Source organism: Ceratotherium simum, chromosome 16, assembly GCF_057802395.1.
Source record: "Ceratotherium simum simum isolate JZ-2026a chromosome 16, ASM5780239v1, whole genome shotgun sequence".
NCBI lineage: Eukaryota > Metazoa > Chordata > Mammalia > Perissodactyla > Rhinocerotidae > Ceratotherium > Ceratotherium simum.
The window spans coordinates 60831358-60850809 of NC_141915.1; the positions used below are offsets into that span (position 1 = coordinate 60831358).

Genomic DNA, 19452 nt, shown 5'->3' on the forward strand with positions numbered 1-19452 from the left:
GACTGGGGCCTGGGTCTGGGGGCTGCGGGGCAAGTGCCAGGCACCAGGCTCCCTCTGTGGGTGGCCAAGGTCAGCCCCTTGATGTGGGGAACAGCTGCCCTGCTTGTGGGGTAAAGGAGCAGTGTCAGGGTGGTGGCTCACGCAGAGGCGGCACATGCAGCTCAGGGGTCCAAGCTTGAGGTTCCTTCCCTGAGGACCATCCAGCATCCTGGCACACAGCCTTGGCTAACACCCTGTGTGGCAGGAAGGCTCCCCATGGTGCTGCCCCACAGGCTGGGCACTCAGGGACCCCAGGCCTCCATGGGCGTTTCTGTCCACCCGCTGGCTCCAGGGCCCACCTCTGCAGCACTGTCACCAAGGCCCCATGCCCTGCTCCTGGACACAGAAAGGAAGGCCAGACCCCCAGGAGCACCCACAGTGGCTGCAGAGGAACAGACACTGCCTCGGAGGGCCCTGGGAAGGGGCAGCAGCTCCCGGGTCAGCTCGTGGTCAGGGGCTACAGGCTGGGCTACCAGGGCCCTGACCATCCCTGCCATGTGCAGTTCCGGCAGGGGAGATGCCAGGGTCAGGGGGGAGGAGAGCCTGCAAACCAGACGAAGCCCCGACCCCCCCCCCCCCACCTAGAAGCCTCCCTCACACTCTGGGGGCACTTGGCTACTGTGGGACCTGGCCCTGTGGTCCTGCCCTCTCTCTGCTTGTTTCAGGATCCTCCCCACAGGAGACAGGCGCCTGGTCTGCCTGCACACCCTCAGCAAGCAGTGGCTGTGCGCCAGGGTCCCCAGGACCTTGCGCCGGTATCAGGGGGCTCCTGGCAGTGGTAGGGAGGAGCCACCTGCTCACCCTCCCCAGGATAGGCTGGGGCAGCTCCAGGCCAGCCTGGGAGGGGACAGGTGGGACAGTGGTTGGTGCATCAGGGCCTCCCTGGACTGGAAGTCCTGCCACTCACCAGCTGTGGCACCCTGAGCCTTAGCTTCCCTCCACATTGAGCACGCAATAGAGGGACACCACCCGGAGACATCAGCTGGGCCTGACACAGACCCCCTACCACAAGACCCTGTCCCCCCGCCCATTTCAGTCCAGCCCCGGGCAGGGGGCCAGAGGCCAGTCCTCTCTGAGCTTGAGGCCTGAACCCTGCAACAGGCCCTGTGGAGTGACCCGGCCCCAGGGCCCCATGGCACACCCTCCCACCAGCGTGTGCCCATAGCACTGCGTGGGGACAAATCCCTGTGGGGCCACCTGCCTACAGCTGTGCCACCTGGCCACCTCACTCCCCCCGTCGGAGCCTCTGCAAGCTCAGGCCCACCAGCACAGAGACTCCCCGCACGCAGCCCCTCCAGATGCCCCCACACAGGGGCCTGCTGCTGTCTGAGCGCAGGCCAGGGGATGAGGAACAGGGGCACGGGCTGGTACCCAACGAGGCCATGGGGGCGGCCACTCACCGCCTGCCCCATCCCTGCTCCCCTAAGCAGGCCCTAGGTTATAACAATAACCCTCAGACCCACCTGACGACCCAGACGACCGAGATGATTTGGCGAGTGACCTGGGAGAGGCCGAAGGTGGCACCACAGCCCGAGCCCTTGGCTATTCCCCATTCAGTGAGCCCCTGCTTCCAAAACCTGCCCACCTCCCACTCAGGAAACATAAACTCCAGCAGGCATCCAGGTCCCACAGAAGCCTGTGCAGCACCCTGGGGTCCTCAGAACCCCTTCAGGCCCCACTTCCCCAGTCGGGGGCCATGTGACCTCAAGCGGGTCACCTGACTTGGTCCAGCTGGGATTGGGGGAGGGCTCACTGAGGGCAGCGCAGGCCATCAAGACTGCTCTGATGCTGGAAAGTTCTCTCAGGGTCGGATTCCACCCCCTCCAGGCCTGGTCCAGGTCTGCCCTTGGGCTGTGCAGACCCCCTGCCTTCTGTGTCCCAGCCCAAGTCAGCCCGCACCGAGCGGGGTGGGGCACTCCTGGGGTGTGGCCTGTGGGGTGGGCAAGGCTTCCACTCCAGTTCATGCCTCCCTCTTTCTGAACTTTGGGCCCTGCCTTCCAGGGTCTCTGGGGTCCGCTCACTCCTCAGTCCGCAGAGGCTCTGGGCCTCCCCGACACCCCGCAGCCAACCCCTGGGAGGCACTCTGCAAGATTCCTCCATCTGAGCCGCCTTGGGCAGTGGCAGGTGGCCGGGATGACCCCATCACTAGGAGGGTGGTGGGTGGCATCTCAGATCTCTGGCGCCGCCCTACACCCTGCTCAGCCCCTCAGGCTAGGTTCCTGCCAAGTGGCTGCAGGTATCTGTGTGCACCCCTCCACGACACAGGGCTCACCCTGAGGTTGCGCCTGAGGCCGGAGCAGCAGCACAGCCAGGGTCACCCTGCAAGCTCACAGCCTGCCCGTCTTCCCCCAAACAAAAGGGCCGAGACAAGGAAGCCACAGACAGGAACCTAGGGCTTAAAGGGCACGGCCTCTCACCCCAGATCCCTCCCTGCCCTCCCCGTTGCCCCATAGCCCACTCCGTGGGCAGAACTGTGGGCAAGGAGCCAGGACACTGGGAACACGGTGGTGACCCTGCAGGGAGCAGCAGGGCAGGGTGGCTGAGAGCACAGGTTGAACCCTGGGCCCAGACCCCTTGAGGGACCGCAGCCAGGGTGGGGGAGCTGGAGGAAAACTCCACAGGGCCTCCCTGAGAGCAATGGCCAGACCTCATCTGGCATCTACAGTGCCAGGCAGGCTGGGCTGGGACGCATTCCTGGCCCAAGGGGTGCTCTCATTCCCTGGTACTAAGGCTTCTGCTTTAATCAGATGCATTCACACAGGAAGGGACTGCGGAGTCCAGCTCCCTCGTGTGAAACACAAGCTGTAAAAGTCAATGTGTTGGTGAAATAAACGCACCCATTCAAAACAACAAGAGCTAATGCGCGGAGCAGCCACTGTGTGCCCTGCCAGCCTGGCCTGCAGCCGCCCCAAACTCAGCAACACCCCAGGGGGTGGCAACCGCTACGAAAGCCGGCTAACCAGCCACCTCTGCCTCGGACCACTGACCCGCCTGCCACCCTGAGCCATCAGCTCCCAAGGCGCAGCAGTAGCTGTCAGCGGACTCACTCTGCGGACCAGACCCGCCCCGCATTCTGCCGTTCCTGTCCCAGGTCTTGCTGCTGTGGGCCCTCTCCGGCGGGAACGACTTAGGGCAGTGGACCCTGTTTTGCCAGTTAGATTTAAAGAGCCCTGGTGGCCTAGTGGTTAAGTTCAGTGCACTCCACTTTGGCAGCCGGGGTTCGGCTCCTGGGCGTGGACCTACACTGCTCTGTTACCAGCCATGCTGTGCTGGTGGCCCACGTACTAAAAAATAGAGGAAGACTGGCATGGATGTTAGCTCAGGGCGAATCTTCTTTTAGCAAAAAAAGAAAAAAGAAAGAAAACAATTCTCTCCACTGCAGAAGCAACACAGAGCGAGACAGACAACAAACTCCCTCCAGACCCAGCAGGCGATTGTCCTCCAGCTGCTCCTGCCCTCTCCCTATCAGGACGATTGGGGCCCACCCTCCGCACTAGCCTGCTGGCCTGATGCTGCACCTGGCACAGCCGTGTCATTTCCAAAGGAGGCACAGCATTCTGGAAAACTGCACGTTTAGAAACAGTAACTCCCGCTTATTGGGCTCCTGCTGTGTATGAGGGTCTCCCATGGGCGCCTTCCCTGCAGGGAGGGGCCCCTTTCTGGTTTAGATGAGCAAACGGGGTCTCAGAGACACCCCCCTGCCCAGGGCCTCGCAGGTCAAATCTCCGCCCCACCACCTGGCTTTCCCCTGGACCCTCCCTTCTCTGCCCCCACCGCATGTGACTCATCCAGGCACGTGTTGGGGGCTGACAGCAGGCTGTGTAAGGGGGTTACGCATTCCCCACGCAGCCGCAGTCACCCTCGCCATGTAGCCAGCACTGTCTCCCGGGCAGGGACACTAGGCCCACCGATGGCACCCCCTCCCCTCTTCCCTCCCCCTCTCCCTTCGTTTTGTGATTTGTTTTCAAGTTCAACACACCCTTCCAGGGTCCCCCCTCCCACACCTTCTCTGCCGCCCCCAAGGGAGATAGGTGGGCCTGGGGACCCTCCTGCCAGAGCCCCAGGGCTAAAGTCCCATGTCCCCAGCCCCTCCTTGCCTCCTGGACATCCCACAGCCCCCTGGAAAACCTGCCAGGTGCTGGCTCTGGGACAATAAATGCCCGCTGTGTGACAAGCCGTCTTTAGAAGCTTCTCCAGGCCCAGGCGTGATCCTGCTGGGGCAGCAGGTAAGCAGGAGGCAGAGATGGGGTCCAACGTCAGGCGCAGGCCTGAGCCACATCCACCCATGGCCAAGGCCACTGCCCTCAGAGGATGGATGTGGAAGGGGGAGGGGAGTGATGAGGTTTAGGCTGGGGTGGGGGGCTGCAGGGCCAGACCCAGGTGCCCCTTGAAGGGACACCCAGCAGAAGGCAGGGCCTCCCACGGCCCACCCCTGGGGGAATGGAGGATTCCTGGAGGCCTCAGGGCCCTTCTTCAAGGGGCTCCTGTTTTGGAGGGCTTGGCCCTGCAGGTGACATGGGGGGGTGACACAGGATCCTGTGCTCCCCAAAGGGGGTGGACTTCAGCCCCAAGCACGATTCCACTGGATGACTCCCTAGTGTGGGCGCTCTCTGCCCAGGCGTTGCAGTGAGTGTGAATCACGCCTCCAGCCTTGGTCCTGTCTCCCAGGGAGGTCTCTGGGGGCCAGCGTTTCCGGGGGGCTGTGATGATGGGGAGCTGGGCTGGAGAAGGGGAGGGCGTGGCTCAGGATAGAACCAGGCGCCAGGCTGGGCTTCTTGTAAAGGGAAAGTGACTTGTTTCCGCCAATGGGTAGGGGTGAGGGTCAGGTGAGTGGTGTCCATGGAGGGGCCATCATATGACCTGGGTCACTACAACTCCCCCCCCAGCCACCTGCCAATAAGTCCCGTGACCCTACAACGGACGAGGCTCTAAACAGGCAAAAGAAGCTAAAAAAAGAGCAGAGCTATTAACGTGGCTATTAACACGTCAAAGAACTACGGTAATTAAAACCACAGGGCACCGCAGCCAAGCCAGACCCACAGGCCAGGATCCTGAATGAACAGCCCAGAACCAGGCCTGGCCACATGGAAAAGCCAGCGCAGAACACAGGTGACACGGTGCCTGGACTTCAGGGCTGATGTCTGTAAGGGCAACGAGAGCATCTTAGAGGAAAACAGGTAATGAGCAACTTTCTTGATGGAGAAGGATTTTGAAGCTAAAAGCAATGGAAGGAATCACAAAATATCAATGGATTTGGCCACATAAAAATGTATGTTCAATAAAAGCCCCAAATTAAAGGCAAACAACAAACCAAGAAAACAGATTTACAGAAAATATGTCAAAGGACTGGTGGTCATTACCACAGAGGACGCACATCAGCAAAATGTAAGAAAATACTTGAAGACCCCAAAACACGAACAGGCAAACTTTAGTTTTCAGGTTTTCAGTTTGAGTTTTTTTAGTTTAAAAGCCTTTAAACATGCACAGTTTAGTCTATTTCAATCATACTTCGATAAAGTTGAAAACAAGAGGCAGGATGTAGAATTGTTTATAAATCCTGATCACAACTATGTCAAAAAAAATCTAGAAGAAAACATCTCAAGATGTGAGCAGTGGTTGTCTTGGGTGGTTTCACTATTTCTAGTTGTCTGCATTTTTCATATTTTCAACAATAAGCATGCACTCCGTCTAGAATCAGACGTGTATAATTTCATTTAATTATCACCCACACTTAATCCCGTCACGCCCATCTTTAAAGACCCCTACGGCCTCACTGCACACAGAATAAAGCCCAGATCCCATCCTGGCGTAATGGGGTCCTGGGGTCTCTGTGGGGTCTCTGTCCACCCCCATCCCACACTCAAACCCCACCCAGGGGAGCCACCTGGCCGGAGGTCAGCAAGGTCTCCCTAAGGAAGCGATGGGGACACAGAGATGGAAGGGAGAGATGGCCTTAACCAGGGAAGAGAAGAGGTGGCAATTCCAGTTCTGTCCTGAGGTCGCTGGACCCACTCTGAGGGACTTGAGTTTTGGCCACATCTCATTGCCAGAATGCAGAAAGGACAGCGGACTGAGCTGAGTTCTGGGTCCAGGGGCGGCCCCGCCACACCCTCCACCTTCTCAGTAGCCCCCTTGCTGTCCTGGGCTGGACCCCCCTCCCCCGCCCCTAAGCTGGCCCAGGCTCAGCCTCCATCCCCTCCACTCCCATCCTGACTCCTACCCCGGTGCCCAGAACTTCCTCAGGGGTGCCAGACCCCGACGGCCACCCGGCCCCAGCCCTGGCCTTGGGTGTTCTTGAGCATATCACACCAAACCAGACATGTGGTCCCCAGACTCCTGCCCACCCCCTCCCCAAGTGGCAGACCCCAGCTGCCCCTACATTCCTCTTGCCCCTCCTCACGTCCAGCCCCGCCCAGGTCACCAACCTCCACTGCACAGCCGACCCTGCCCAGCCTCCTTGGGGGTCTGTGGCTTCTGGGACATCCCTCACCCAGACAGGAGCCATCTTCCAAAAGCACCACCCACCAATGCACCCTGAGCCTGCCACACTGACCCCTACCTGCCCACCTGCTGGCCATCCCCCCCTGCGCTGCCACCCTCACTGTCCCCTTGGCCTGGCCCAGTCCCAACACCCCTGGGGGCCTGAGACCCCTGGCACTCAGGAACCATTTCAAGGGAGGGAGGGCAGGCCTGTCAGCCCCTCCAGCCTCAGCGCCCAGTGCCTCAGTTTCCCCAGTCTACTTGGAGGGCCCACACCCTGCTGTCTGGCCCGCGGCTACTCTGAAGAATAAGAGCAATCTGACCCACTAGGATGGCCATGATTTTTATTTTTTTAAAGATTTTATTTATTTATTTTTCCCCCAAAGCCCCAGTAGATAGCTGTATGTCGTAGTTGCACATCCATTCTAGTTGCTGTATGTGGGACGCGGCCTCAGCATGGCCGGAGAAGCGGTGTGTCGGTGCTCGCCCGGGATCCGAACCCGGGCCGCCAACAGCGGAGCGCGGGCACTTAACCGCTAAGCCACGGGGCCGGCCAGCCATGATTTTTAAAAATGGAAAATAAGTGTTGGTGAGGATGTGCAGAAACCGTGAGAAAGTCTGATGGCTCCTTGACGCAACACCGCGTGATCCCATTGATAAGGAGTATCCAGAACTGGCAAATCCACAGAGCAGAGAGCAGGTGGGTGGTTGCCAGGGATGAGGGGGATGGGGAGTGACTGCTGGAGGCACAGTGCATTTTTTTGGGGTGATGAGAATGTTCTGGGACTGACAGAGGTGGTGGTTGCACAATGCAGTGAATGCCCTAAATGCCCCTGCATTGTTCATTTTGTAATGCTTAATTTATGTTATCTGAATTCCACCTCACTTAGAAAGATTTCTTAAGTGAGCAGTCTGACAGCCGTCGAGGCCGGGTCGAGGGTGGGCCAGCCCTGCCCGGCCCCCCGTGCCCCTGACGTTCCCCTGGCTGGCTCACTGCTCTCTCCCCAGAGCCCCGCTCCACTCTGCCACCAGGTGCCCGTAGCCTTGCTCCTCACCCACCCCCTCAGGGAGCTGCCTAAACCCTCTTGGAACAGGGGTCGTGTCCACAACAGACGACAGTCCTGGGGAACCCCAACTGTGGCCCCAGGACGCCCCATCACCACGAGGGCCAGGCGTGGGCAACGTGCTCCCGCCCGACCAGCTCTCTATCACACCCCCATCCCGCCCCTGAAATTCACTGGGTGCTCTTTCCTCCAAGAGCCCTGTTCTTGCTAGTCAGGACAACACAGAGGCCAGGATCCTGTCTGTGCGTCCACCCTGCATATGCACCCCATGCCCACCAACCACCAGGGCCCAGCACCCTGTCCTGGCCCCGACTTGCCCACCCTGCCCCCTTGCAGGAGAGGAGCTCTCAGATCCCTCCCAAGGCTGAGCTGCTCTGAACGCCCCTATGGGGTCAGCACCGCCCCAGCCACTCCACGTGCACTGGTTGTCCCCTGCAAGCACAGCTAAAACTGCCAACTCCACCGCTCTGGGCACCCCGACACCCACCCCATGCTTCCCCACCTTGTAAAGCACCTGGTCCAGGGCTGGCCTCGAAGGCCGCTGCCTTCCCTCCCAGCCCCGGGAGCTGCTCCCTTGGCACCAAAGCCCACGGCACCAGCCTGTGGTTCCAGTGGGAGCGGCCAGGACGTTGAAGGGGACCCCCCAAGCCAGCCCAGTCCGTGAGCCCTGGGATCCGGGAGAGAGGGCAGTACACCTCAGTATTTCTGGTGCACCAGCCTTTACGTGAGGTGCCCCAGCCGCCGTACCTGGGGCCGGAACAGCCCACAGGGGCTCATGCTCAGGGGTCACCACCAGGCCTGGGGCGGAGCCTTGGTCAGGCATCTGAGGACATCCTGGCACCAGTCCCCTGCCCCCTGCGCCCGCGTGGTGATGCAAACAGGATTTCATGCAGGAAGGAACTGTGCAACCCAGGCGGGCGTTTTGCTGAGTTAAGAGGGCGAGGCGAGCGAACAGCACTAAGGGTGATAGTCTGAGTGGCCAGGGTATCAGAGGCCAAGGTCCCTGGGGGGAGCCCTGAGGGGCCCATCATCTGGCCCTGAAACCCCCACCTCCTGGCCCCCAGCTGAAGCAAGCAGCAGGATTCAAGGGGTTTCTGGGGAGGGGTGTGCAAGCAGGGTGGGCGCCCCACACCCCAACGAGCATCTGGAGGGCAGATCCAGCTCTCGTGGAGCCTGTGGGGCAGGGTTTCCGGGCAAAGGTTTGCCCAAGGGGCCAAGCATGGAAGTTTCTTCATAGAGGAACAGAATTCCCAAGCGGGGACACGGCAGCCCCTGCCGGGTGGAGAAAGAGAAGCCCAGTCTCAGCACCTGTGTGGCGCGGCTGAGCGCCTCCAGAGCAGGACCCAGGCCCAGCCCACCTGTCTCCTCTCACTTCTCCCCCCAGATCTCTGGGGTCAGGTGGAGAAATGAAAGGACAGGCCTGGTGACTGAAATCCAAGCCCTAAGTTGACCATGAGCAAGGCTTCCAGGGGCTGGGGTGGGAGTGGCGGCTGGAGTGCAGGTCCACACACTGGCCTCCTGGCCCCAGGGCCCCAGCACACCTGCCTCCCCCTTCGGCCTCCCAGGACTAAGGCCGCATCTGCAGATGGCGCCCCACCCCGAGAGCTGGCACTGCGTCAGAGGCAGTCACGGGCCGTCCCCAGTCCCAGCTGACCCACCGCCCAGGCTCTCCTCTGGCCCTGGTCACAGCAGGGAAACCGAGGCCTACCCTCCCCACATCAGAACCCAGCTCTGGGCAGGGAGGCTGCCAGACCCCACTCCCGCAGCTGGCCAGGCTCCACCTACCAGCAGGTGAGAGGGGCCGAGAGGCATCTGAGAGTGGAGACTGTGCCCTGCTGACCCCACCCTAGAACCTTCCAAACCTCTTCACCCCCCAAGTCCCAGTCCCCTAACGTGCCCAGACAGGTGTGGGCACCATCGGCCTCATGGAGGATGGGCGCTGGGGGTGTGCAGGGCCGGGCCGGCGCTGGGAGGGACCAGGGTGGGGAGAGAAGGTAACCGGGACAGTCTCGCCCCCTAAGGGCAGACGGGTGGGTGTGAGTCCAAAGGTGCTGTCTCCACTAGAGAGGGAAGCATGAGTGTCCAATGGCCAAGAAGAGGCGGCAGCCATTCTGCCAGCTAAGGTATAACCTAGCGACAGCCCCAGACCCGGCAAAGGCCACAGGACACGCGGACAAACGGCTCAAAGGCACCCACACACACACACTCCCCCCGGGCAGAGAGGGCCCACTGAGGCAGCATGGGTCACGGCAGCTACTCCCACAGGAGGGTTCTTTCCCAACCCGGGACCACAGGTCAGCGGAGGGCGCTGGGCAGTCAGCGTGGCCAGTGTCACCCCCTCCTGCCGTCAACATGGGTCAGGAACTAAAACATCCCCCTCAGGCTCTACCCCCCAGGGCAGAGGAGTGGGGGGCTTCCCCTGGGGAATGGAGGAGGGACACACCCACACCCACGCCCTCATACACTTGCGCTCAAACGCACACACAAAGATGCACACACGTATGCTCTCACACAAGCACATATGCATACACTCCCATGTGTACACGTGTGCTCACACACTCACACACACACTCCTCCATCCTCACACCTGCACTTGAACACATGCATATGCACTCACATGCGCAGATATGTGCACTGTACTTGCACACCCACACATTTACACATCTACTCTCACTCCCAGCAGTCATGCACACCTTTACACCCACTCATGTGCACACACTCTCACTTCTCACACACACACTAGCAGTTTGGCGGGTGGGCACCCAGCCCCATGCCCCCTGTGCCAGGACGAGCGTCCATTCCCACCGGGCGTCTCCCAAGTTCCTGCCTGGCCAGCGCTGGACACGAACACAGGGACAGAAGGAGGTTCTCCAACCTCAGCTCCGACGAGTCACGTCCCTTCTGCTGACACGTGAGAAAGCCCAGGCCTGGTCATCACCAACACCAGACGCTCCTCGACACTTTCCCTGGCACCCTGTGGCCCACTCCCAAGGCCAATCCTGGGGCAGGGCGGGCTTCCAGGATGCCTCCGGTCCCCTGTCCCCAGTGGCTGAGAAGCTCCCTAAGGACAGCAGGGGCAGCTTGGTGGGGGTCTGGATGAGAACAGGTGACATGGGGGCTGCAGTCCCTGTCTCTCCGTTCCTGGGGCAGCCCCTCTGACCAGCACACACTGTCTACTCTGCACCAACGCTCAGACTTGCCCAAGGGCAAACCCACAGGGGCCCAGCCGGACCCGGGAAGGGTCTCGGAACGCACGTTGGCCACAGTTTCACACAGGACTTGCAGGGCTGCCCGTCAGCAGAAGGAAAAATAGAACAGAATCCGACGTGCCGGCTCCCACTCCAGCCCCAGCTGTTAAGGACGGGCAGGTGGGCAGCCCAAGCCCAGAACTTCCTGCCATCCCAGCCTCCGAGTTTCTGCCCAGACCCCAGAGCGGGTGGGGAGTGGGGTGAGGCCACCCGGGGAAGCGGGGCAGCGGTGCAGTGCCCAGGCCAGGCGCAGCCTCAGTGTGGGCAGGAATGTGCCCATGGGTCTGGCAGAAGGAGCCTGCCCACCCGGGACAGGCCCCATCGAGGGCCCAGGACAACTTCCTCCAAGGCCCAGTGGCCCCAAGAGGCCCGAGTGCCAGTCCAGGGGTCTGAGCAGGATCATTCCTCTGGTCATTTATCCCCAGAGGCCAGAAACTGCCTCTCGGGGATGCCTGCTTCATGCCAAAAAGATTTCAGGCAGCTTCCTGGGATAAACAAGACGGCCTACACCCTTGGTGTGCTGGTAAATGCTTAACAACCGGCTCTCTGGAAAAAGGAAAGAGACTGGGGCCGTCTCGATGTTTAGGGTTGGCTGGCTCCTGCGGTGCAAAGTCTCCCACCGTGAACCATCTCAAGCTACCAGCGTGATGCCACTGAGCCCGGGAAAGACGCGCACCATCCACCATCGGTGCCAGCACATCCTGCAGCCACACGGCGGCAGGTGCACACGACCACTAAGAAGTGACAACTCAAGCCACGACACACGTCTGCCTGAGGGCCAGGTTCCAGAATGTGTGAGTACCACTCACAAACCAACAAAGGAGAGGCTCAAAGGGCATTCACAGGAGGACTCCAAATGGCCTACAGGCCCCCGGAAAGGCGCTCAACCGTGTCAGGCAGTGGGGAAAGGCCAGCAGACGCCGTGCTCCCAGGACAGCTGAAATGCAAAGAGGGACAATGCCAAGCGCTGGGGAACGGGGTTTTGAATGTCACAGCCCAGGGCACCCACTACAGCTGCCCCAAGACCCAGGCCCGCTCCTGGTGTGCCCACAACAGGAGGGCGTGGAGAGAGACGGAACACCCCAGGGGCACGATTCGCTGATGTGAAATGTCCAGACGAGGGGACCATCTAGGGACAGAAAGTGGAGGAGTGGGGGCAGGGCAGGGGGAGGGGAGTGACTGTGGGTGCATATGCCTTTCTACTCAGGGGACAAGAGGGTGCTAAAACCGACTGTGGTGATGGTTGCACTAGTCTGAGAATATAGTAAAAACACTGAAGGATACACTTTAAACAAATGAATCGTATGGTAGGTGAATTATACCCCAATAAAGCTGTTAGAGAGAGAAGAGACAGACAGACAGAGAGTGGGTGACCGCACCAGGATGCTCAGGGCTGCTCTACGCGGAGGAGCCCAGGCTGGGCAGAAGGGAACGTCCGTCCACAGCACAGCAGAGGAATCTGCCGTGCCGTGCCGCCTGGCGGAATATTCAGCAGAGAGCGCGGGCTTCCCCGACACACAGGCACACAGGCGAAACTCAGGCGTGAGGCTGAGTAGGAGCAGCCAGACACGTTTCTCCTCGTGTGCTGCATCCAGTGGAAAGTCAGATCCTTTTTTCCAGGGGGGTGCGAGCAAATCCTGAGTGGGCCTCACAACACTCGGAGCCCTACCACCCGCAGGGACCACAGGCGGCTCCACGGCTCCAGGCAGCAAACGCAGACAGGAACCACCGCATCCTCCTACGAGTGACCGTCTGCCCGGTGCCATCCCAGCTGGGCCCTGAGGCTGGACAGGTAGCCCCAAGCAGGACAAGCTGCAGAATATGCAGGGCCCCTTATTCAAAATCATCAAGAATTTCAAGTTGGCGGGAGCAGAGTGTGAAGCCCTGCGGGACCCTCCCCAGAGCCAGACCCCCTGTGAGGAACCCCCAAGACGCACCATCCTGCTACCCATCTCCCACGCTGGCCTCAGTGCAGGAGGTGACCTCGGCAGAGCCAGGTCTGGGACCCAGGCTCCCCTGTCCCTCGTTGGGCCCACCTGGACAGGCAGGTTGTCTCCCCGGCCAGCCAGAGACCAGCTAGTCAGGGCTGCCCAATGCCACATGACCAAGTGGGTGGGTGGGTGGGAGCTGCACCCCCTCCCTTGGGAGGAGGAGGGGGCACCACCACACCCTCACCAGGGGCCAGCAAGGCCAGGCCCGGCGCACCCCACCGTGACAGGTGACCTGTAGGGCCCCCCCCAGCCCTCCAGACGCCGGCCAGCATCCTGCTGCCTCATCTTCCACACCCTGAGACAGGTGACCCCCAGGCTGCCCAGAAAGTCCACTGCACTGGCCCTGCCCACTCCCGTGCTGCCACTTCCTCTGGCAGGGCCAGAGCAGGGCCGGGGCCTCGAGGGAGAGTGCCCCGTCCTCCCAGAAAGCCCCACATACCGGGCTCGGGCACCGCTCCACGAGGCTCCGACCGCTGGTCTACCCCAGAGGGCCCCTCAGGAGCCGCCCACCCCACCCTGGGCACCCAGCCTGGCCGGGTGGAGGAAGGCAGGGACCCGGCGTGGACACTACCGACCGCGACGGGCCAGACAGGCGGCCTGGGAACCGGCCCCGAGCACTGCCCTCATTTCCTCTGCCACTTCCTCTGCTGGGCGGGCGCCGCAGCCGCCCTGCCGCTGGTTCCTCGGGGAGAGGCAGGCCGGGCCGGAGCAAGCCAGACGCCCTCCTGTCCCACCGCAGTCCAGGGCTCACACGTTCTGGGGCCGCCTGCACTTGCTACCTCGCCTTCTTCCAGAAACCTCCAAGTGGCTATGGCTGCCCGGTTTACACAGAGGAGGTGGAGGCAGGCACGGCCCCAGACAAGGCCCCTGGGCCCAGAGCACCCTGTAGGAGCGTCTGGGCTGCCCTAACGACCTACCACAAACTGGGGGACCTGACAACAGGCATGCAGTGTTTCAGTTGTGGGGCAGATGTCCTAAATCAGGGCTGTGCTCCCTCCTAAGGATCCGGGGGAGGGTCCTGCCTCTTCCACTCCTGGGGGACCGGGCGTCCCTTGGCTTGTGGCTGCACCACCCAAGTCTCTGTCCCTCTGTCACATGGCCTCTCTTCCTCGCTCCCAAATCTCTCTCCGCTTTCTCTCATCAGGACCCCAGCCACTGGATTTAGACCCTCCTTAGTCCAGCAGGACCTCACATTCACTTATAATGTCTACAAAGACCCTATTTCCAAACAAGGTACCATTCTGAGGCTCCAGGTGGGCATGCATTTTAGGGGGATGCTATTCCAGCCAGAAGCCCACTGAGTGGGGAAGATGGGGTGCAGGGAGGAGCACGTTTCCCAGATGGAGGATGGGCACACATGCTCCAACGCCATGACTGCAGGTGAAGGGGCCAGGCACAGTCCACCCTCAGGAAAAGCTCCGTGGCCAGCTTACGGGGGGCAGCCCTTGTGGGCCAGCCACTGGGAGGAATGGCTCCAGGCTCCCCAAGCCTCAGGCCACCTGCTCAGGGCACAGGCGTCCCCGCCCACTAAGACTCAGGGGTGGTTACTGCTCCTGACTGAAATGAGAGCAGGAGTGGAGCTGAGGGCCAAAGGAGAAGCAGTGGATCTGGCTCCCCCTCCTCAGACATGACCTTGACCTCCACCCAGGGCAGCAAAGGTCAACGTCAGGACGGGGCTGAGAAGGTGACGACCACACTAGGGCCAGATGGAGCAGGGCCAAGCAGGAGGTCAGGCCATGGCATGAAGGGCCCTGGACAGGGCCTCATGGGCCTTGTGGGCTGGGACCCCACAGACAAAGTGGCAGGAAATTCCACACACAAAAGCCAGGGGCACCAACACGCCCAGTTCAAGGTCACCCAATGCAGGGGAGATGGTCTGGTCTCAGAGGCACCAGGGTCCAGGCCAGCCCCAAGCTCAGGCTCTGCTAGACAGGGGAGTAAGAGGCGCCCACGGCAGGCGAAGGCGGCCAGCCTGGGTCGGGGGGACAGCAGGTCAGGCGACCACGCTCAGAAGCAATTGCACCCCAAGAGACCACCACACCCCCAAGGAGGTGACTGCACACTTTAAACAGTGGGTTCTACGCCAGCGTGTATGCACAAGGGCTGTATGTGAGTGTTCGTCTACGTGAAGGTGTGTGTGCAGGGGTACAGGTGCCATGTCCACCTGCATGTGTGTGTACGTGTGGGGTGTAGGTGTGTGCAAGGGTTTATGTGTGTGTTTACAGGTGTGTGCACGAGCACGTGTATGTGTGGCTGTATTGTGCAAACGCAGGTGTGTGTCATGTTTACACATGTGTGATGGTATGTGAGTGTGTGCATTCATGCGTGTATTCATGTGTGTGAGTGCAGCTGCACAGGTGCATGTGGGTGCAGGGCCCCGTAGGGGACAAACAGCCCCCATTGAGAGAAGGGCAGCCTGGCTTCCTGCAGAAAGACAAAGAAATTGTCTTCCCTCCCCCGCTGCCCAGAGGGGGACCATGACCTCCCACTCCCACCTTCCCCGCACTGGCCTATACCCGAAAGACCTACCCCAACAACCATAGCTCCCATCGAGGGGCCACAGCAGTCAAAGGGCAGTCTCCCGCCCCCAAGCCAGAGCAGCTCTGTGAGGCGTCCGGGGCAGCATCTGCCCTCAGCCAGGCCCCACAGGCAGCAGGCAGCGAGCGGTGGACCGCCAGGTTTGAGAACCGCTGCCAGGGCACGTCCACCAGCCAGGGAGCAGGACTCCTGGGGCCCACTCAAGCCCATTCCTGGGGTGCCGTGTCAGCCCTCAAGTCCCCTGAGTGCACCTGTGCCTGTGCCAGCTCAGACCATGCCCAGCTGGCACGCACACTCTCTGCCCTCACCCCATCACACCTTCACCGTAAGGCCCAGATGTGCCCAGCCCCGAGCCAGCACCGTGCACACGTCAACACCAGTGAGCGAGCTCCGGGCCGGGCCGGCACAGGGTGAGGATGTGGGAAGGGCACAACGTGGGCCGAGAGCCTGGGGCAGGGGCAGGAGCTGCCTTGTCTTCCATGGGCTCCCCCAAACTCCAAGTCCCACCAACTGGTCCATGATGACCCTGCACCAGGATCAGTCTTGACCAGCACTGCCTGGGACTCACCCTCGCTCAGTGCTCCATGCCATGGACCCTGCTGACCCTCACATGACCCTCAGAGGTAGGCACCGCAGATTAGGAACTCAGGCACAGAGAGGGTCAGGGAGGGGCTAGTCCACCACCCAGTGGCGGAGGGTCCTCCGGGAGAAGGCAGAGCCCGTTGGCGTCCCCATGTCCACTCCTGGCCACAGCCTCAGACGGCTCCAGGCCCCCGGGCTCGGGACTCGGGTTTCGGGCCTGCCCAGAAACCGGAGCGCCCTGACCAAGGCCTGCATCTGCCCAGCCCCTGCCGAGGTCAGGGGCCACACCTAGTCGGCCGAGGCAGGAGACGGTGAGAAGCAAGGCCAGCCCCTTGCCATGGGGCACTCTGGCAGGAGAGGCAACCCCGGATCCCTTGGGGCCACACCACTCCCTCCCTCCTAGCCTGGACCAGCTGCTCCTGACCCCCACATGGCACCCCTATCACTTCTCAGTTCTTGGCTTCCATGCCCCACCCACCTGGTCTTCCCAGGGTGAGGTTTCACCTATGCAGGGCTGACTCTCAGAAAGCTTGAGTGACCAGCCCAAGGCCACACAGCGCTGAGGTCACAGGGCTATGACTGCCAAGAAACCCCCCACAGTCATCACACCCTTGGGAAGAGCCAGACCCCAGAAGAGGCAGCCCTTCCAGATCCTCACCTACACGGGCTCCCGTCATGCCAGGAGCACACACTCAGGCCTGACCCCCTCTGGGGCCCTGCCCTGTCCATATCTGAGCGGTGGTGGGGCCCAGGCGGGCGTTGGTTTAAATGAGGCCCCTCAGCCCCCAGGTGGCACTTGAGCGTGTGCCCACAGCCTGAGTCTCAAACTCAGCCCCCTTCTCTTGCCATAACCACCACCATTGCCACCTCCTCTAGGGGGACGGCCACAGAATCCCACAACGGACGCAGAGCCCACCGTGGGCAGCAAGGCCTGGCCTGGAAACGTTGTAAGGACCCACTGCCCAGGCCCGCCCCCCTGTCCACCCCTCACTGTGAGCAACCACAGAAACAAACTCTGAGACGGCCATGGACATGAATTTCCCCCGCCCTTTGGGTTTGGTGGTCCCCCAGCAGGATCCCCCCCAGACACAGCAGACCTCAAAAAGAACCGTCTCTCTCCACTTTGGGGATCGAGAAAAGCCACGCAGCCACTGTGGCCTTGTCTCCCTGCACCCCCCCCCCCAAAAGTGCAGTCTCGATTTATTGAGGGCCCAGTTTTCCCCAGGCACTCAAACTCCACCAGGACCGGGGGTGGGGGTAGGCATAGCGATCCCATTTTACAGATGAGAAACCTCAGAGAAGAGGTGGGGCAAAGGGACTCCAGGGGGTGGGAGCCGGGCTCTGAACGCTGGGCGTTTAGTGGGAGGGCAGGGAACCGCATCTCTCTTCGGTGACACCCACGTGGGGGCCAACACGGAGCCCTGCACCCCAGCCTGTTACCCATCACCACCAACCAAGGCAGCCCCTCCCGCGGTGGGACACAGCTCTCCCCTTCACGTGACCTGCAAAGAGAAGCCCTCCCCCGCCTCCTGTCAACTTTTCCCCCTGTAAGTCATTAAACTGACAGAGTATAATTACACTGATCACAGCTGTTTACGAGAACATTGCAGGAGATGCACAGCTCCGTGAGGGTCTCATGCCCAGGACATGCCTGGGTGTAGGGAGGGGGTAACTGACCCCCACACAGGGCAAGTCTGGGCCCCACGAAGAGGGCATGAGGCAGGGCATGGGGGAGGGCCTCCTTCCTGGGCCAGTCCCTACACCACCCCCGCCAACAGTTCCAAGGCGGGCAGTCCTGAGGCTGGACCCCCACCTCCCTGCAGGCTCGCTGCCTGGAACACCAGCCCCAAGCCGCCTGGAGGCCGTCCCTAAGGGTTGTCTAGTCCTGGGCTGCTCAGCAGGGCCACCTCCACCCCCCACCCTCAGGGCCCGGTGAGGGCTGCTGCCGCCTGGATTCTGGGCCATCCACTGGTGACACCATGTTCTCCAAGCCCTGGGAGTCTCCTGGGAAGTCATTTCTGAGCAAGTGACACCCACACCCTAAGCCCAGCAGACAGACCTCCAGTCAGCTCCCCTCCCTCAGGAGCAAATGCCTTCAGATGGGGCTGTGCCCAGAGGACCCTGCGCATTGCGCTTGCTGGGCCTGCTCCGGAGGGGGGCCCAGGAGAGCCCATCACGTGGACACTCAGCTTTGTTTTGGCTGAATTAGCCTATGCCGGAGCCCCAGGGACAAGCGGGTGGGACTCCGGGCCCCTGGGCCATGGCTCCAGGGCAGGCGTTTATCTCCCACTCAAGCCAAGAGGGGACGGGAGCTGGCGGAGGCAAAGAGAAGAAAGCCTACCACCTCCTGGTGACAGACGCAGGCCTCCAGCCACCCCGGCCCCCTCTGCCCACCCCAACTGCCCACTGCTGCCAGGCAGCCAGGCAGCCACGGGTAAACACGCTGCCAGGGCCACCAGCCTGGTGGGGTAAGAAGTCCCCTGCAGCCAGCTTGACAGCGCCACCTCAGCCTCCCCCACTGTCCAGGGGGCCTGGGCACCCACTGAAGCCTATCTCTTAAGCCTCTGCCCAGTGGGCTCTGTCCTCGAGGCCAGCCACTGCTCCCACCTCCCCATGCAGGCTGCTGGGTGGTGGGGCAGGGCTCCCAGAACCCACTCCCTGCCTGGGGAGGAGCTGACCACGCTAACACTGTGGACCGCAGGGGTCATGGCAGCCTGGGCCACACTCCCACACCTCCCCAGGGCCCTTAGTCCTGGCCTCCTCCTCCCCTGGACACCTGGGGCCAACGCAGACCCTCCTGCCCCAGTTACCTGGAGGTGTCCACAGAGACACGGCAGTGCCTCCACTGCCCGCCCGGCTGCCTCAGCCGGGCACAGAGGCCTCAGCTGTGCCCGGTGCCAGCCCCAAGGGTGCCCACCTCCACAGATCCGGGCCTCTAGAAGGTCCTGCCGGTTCCTTGTGCGGCGGGCTCCGCTCAGGGTGGGGAAAGGGTTAATTTCCATGCAAAATAGGAAACCGGCGGCTCAGGAAGCATCATGTCCGCAGTGGGGGGACGTGGAGCAGGACTGGCAGGCAGCTGGCAGAGGGCTGGCGAGGGGCGCGGCCCGCGAACTCACCGGGGTCGAAGTGTGAGCTGAAGGCGAAGCTGGGGTTGAAGAAGGACGACGACATGGCCAGGGCCAGCAGCGCGGCGGGCATCCCCGGGCGGGCGCTCCGCTCAGGACGCCCGCGGCCCCGGCCCGCGCCGCGCCATCGCTCGAGCGGCCGCCGCAGGTGCGGAGCGCGCTCCGCCTGCCGCGCCCCCGAGCGCCCACAGCCGCAGCCGCGGGGCCGGCGGGGTGCGGGGAGCGGGCGCCGGCGCCGGGCGATGCGGGTGCGGGAGCGGGCGGCGGTGACAGACGAGGCGCCTCCGCCCGGCCGGCCGCGGTGCCGCGGGGCTCCGGGCTGGTGCAGTCCGAAAACACTGGCGGGAGCGCGCGCGGGGGGGGCCCCCTTCCCGGCTGGGGGGCA

General features: G+C 62.0%; 1 protein-coding gene across 1 annotated transcript in view; it reads right to left on the bottom strand.

The window, feature by feature from the left end:
- The window catches only part of LMTK1 (lemur tail kinase 1), a 40343-nt gene extending 21191 nt beyond the window's left edge, over positions 1 to 19152 (bottom strand). Inside the window, exon 1 of the mRNA XM_014789415.2 lies at positions 19059 to 19152. Within this exon, the coding sequence (XP_014644901.2) occupies positions 19059 to 19140 (82 nt within the window). The 5' untranslated portion in view covers positions 19141 to 19152. The remainder of the gene's footprint in view (positions 1 to 19058) is intronic.
- Between the last annotated feature and the right edge of the window lie 300 nt (positions 19153 to 19452).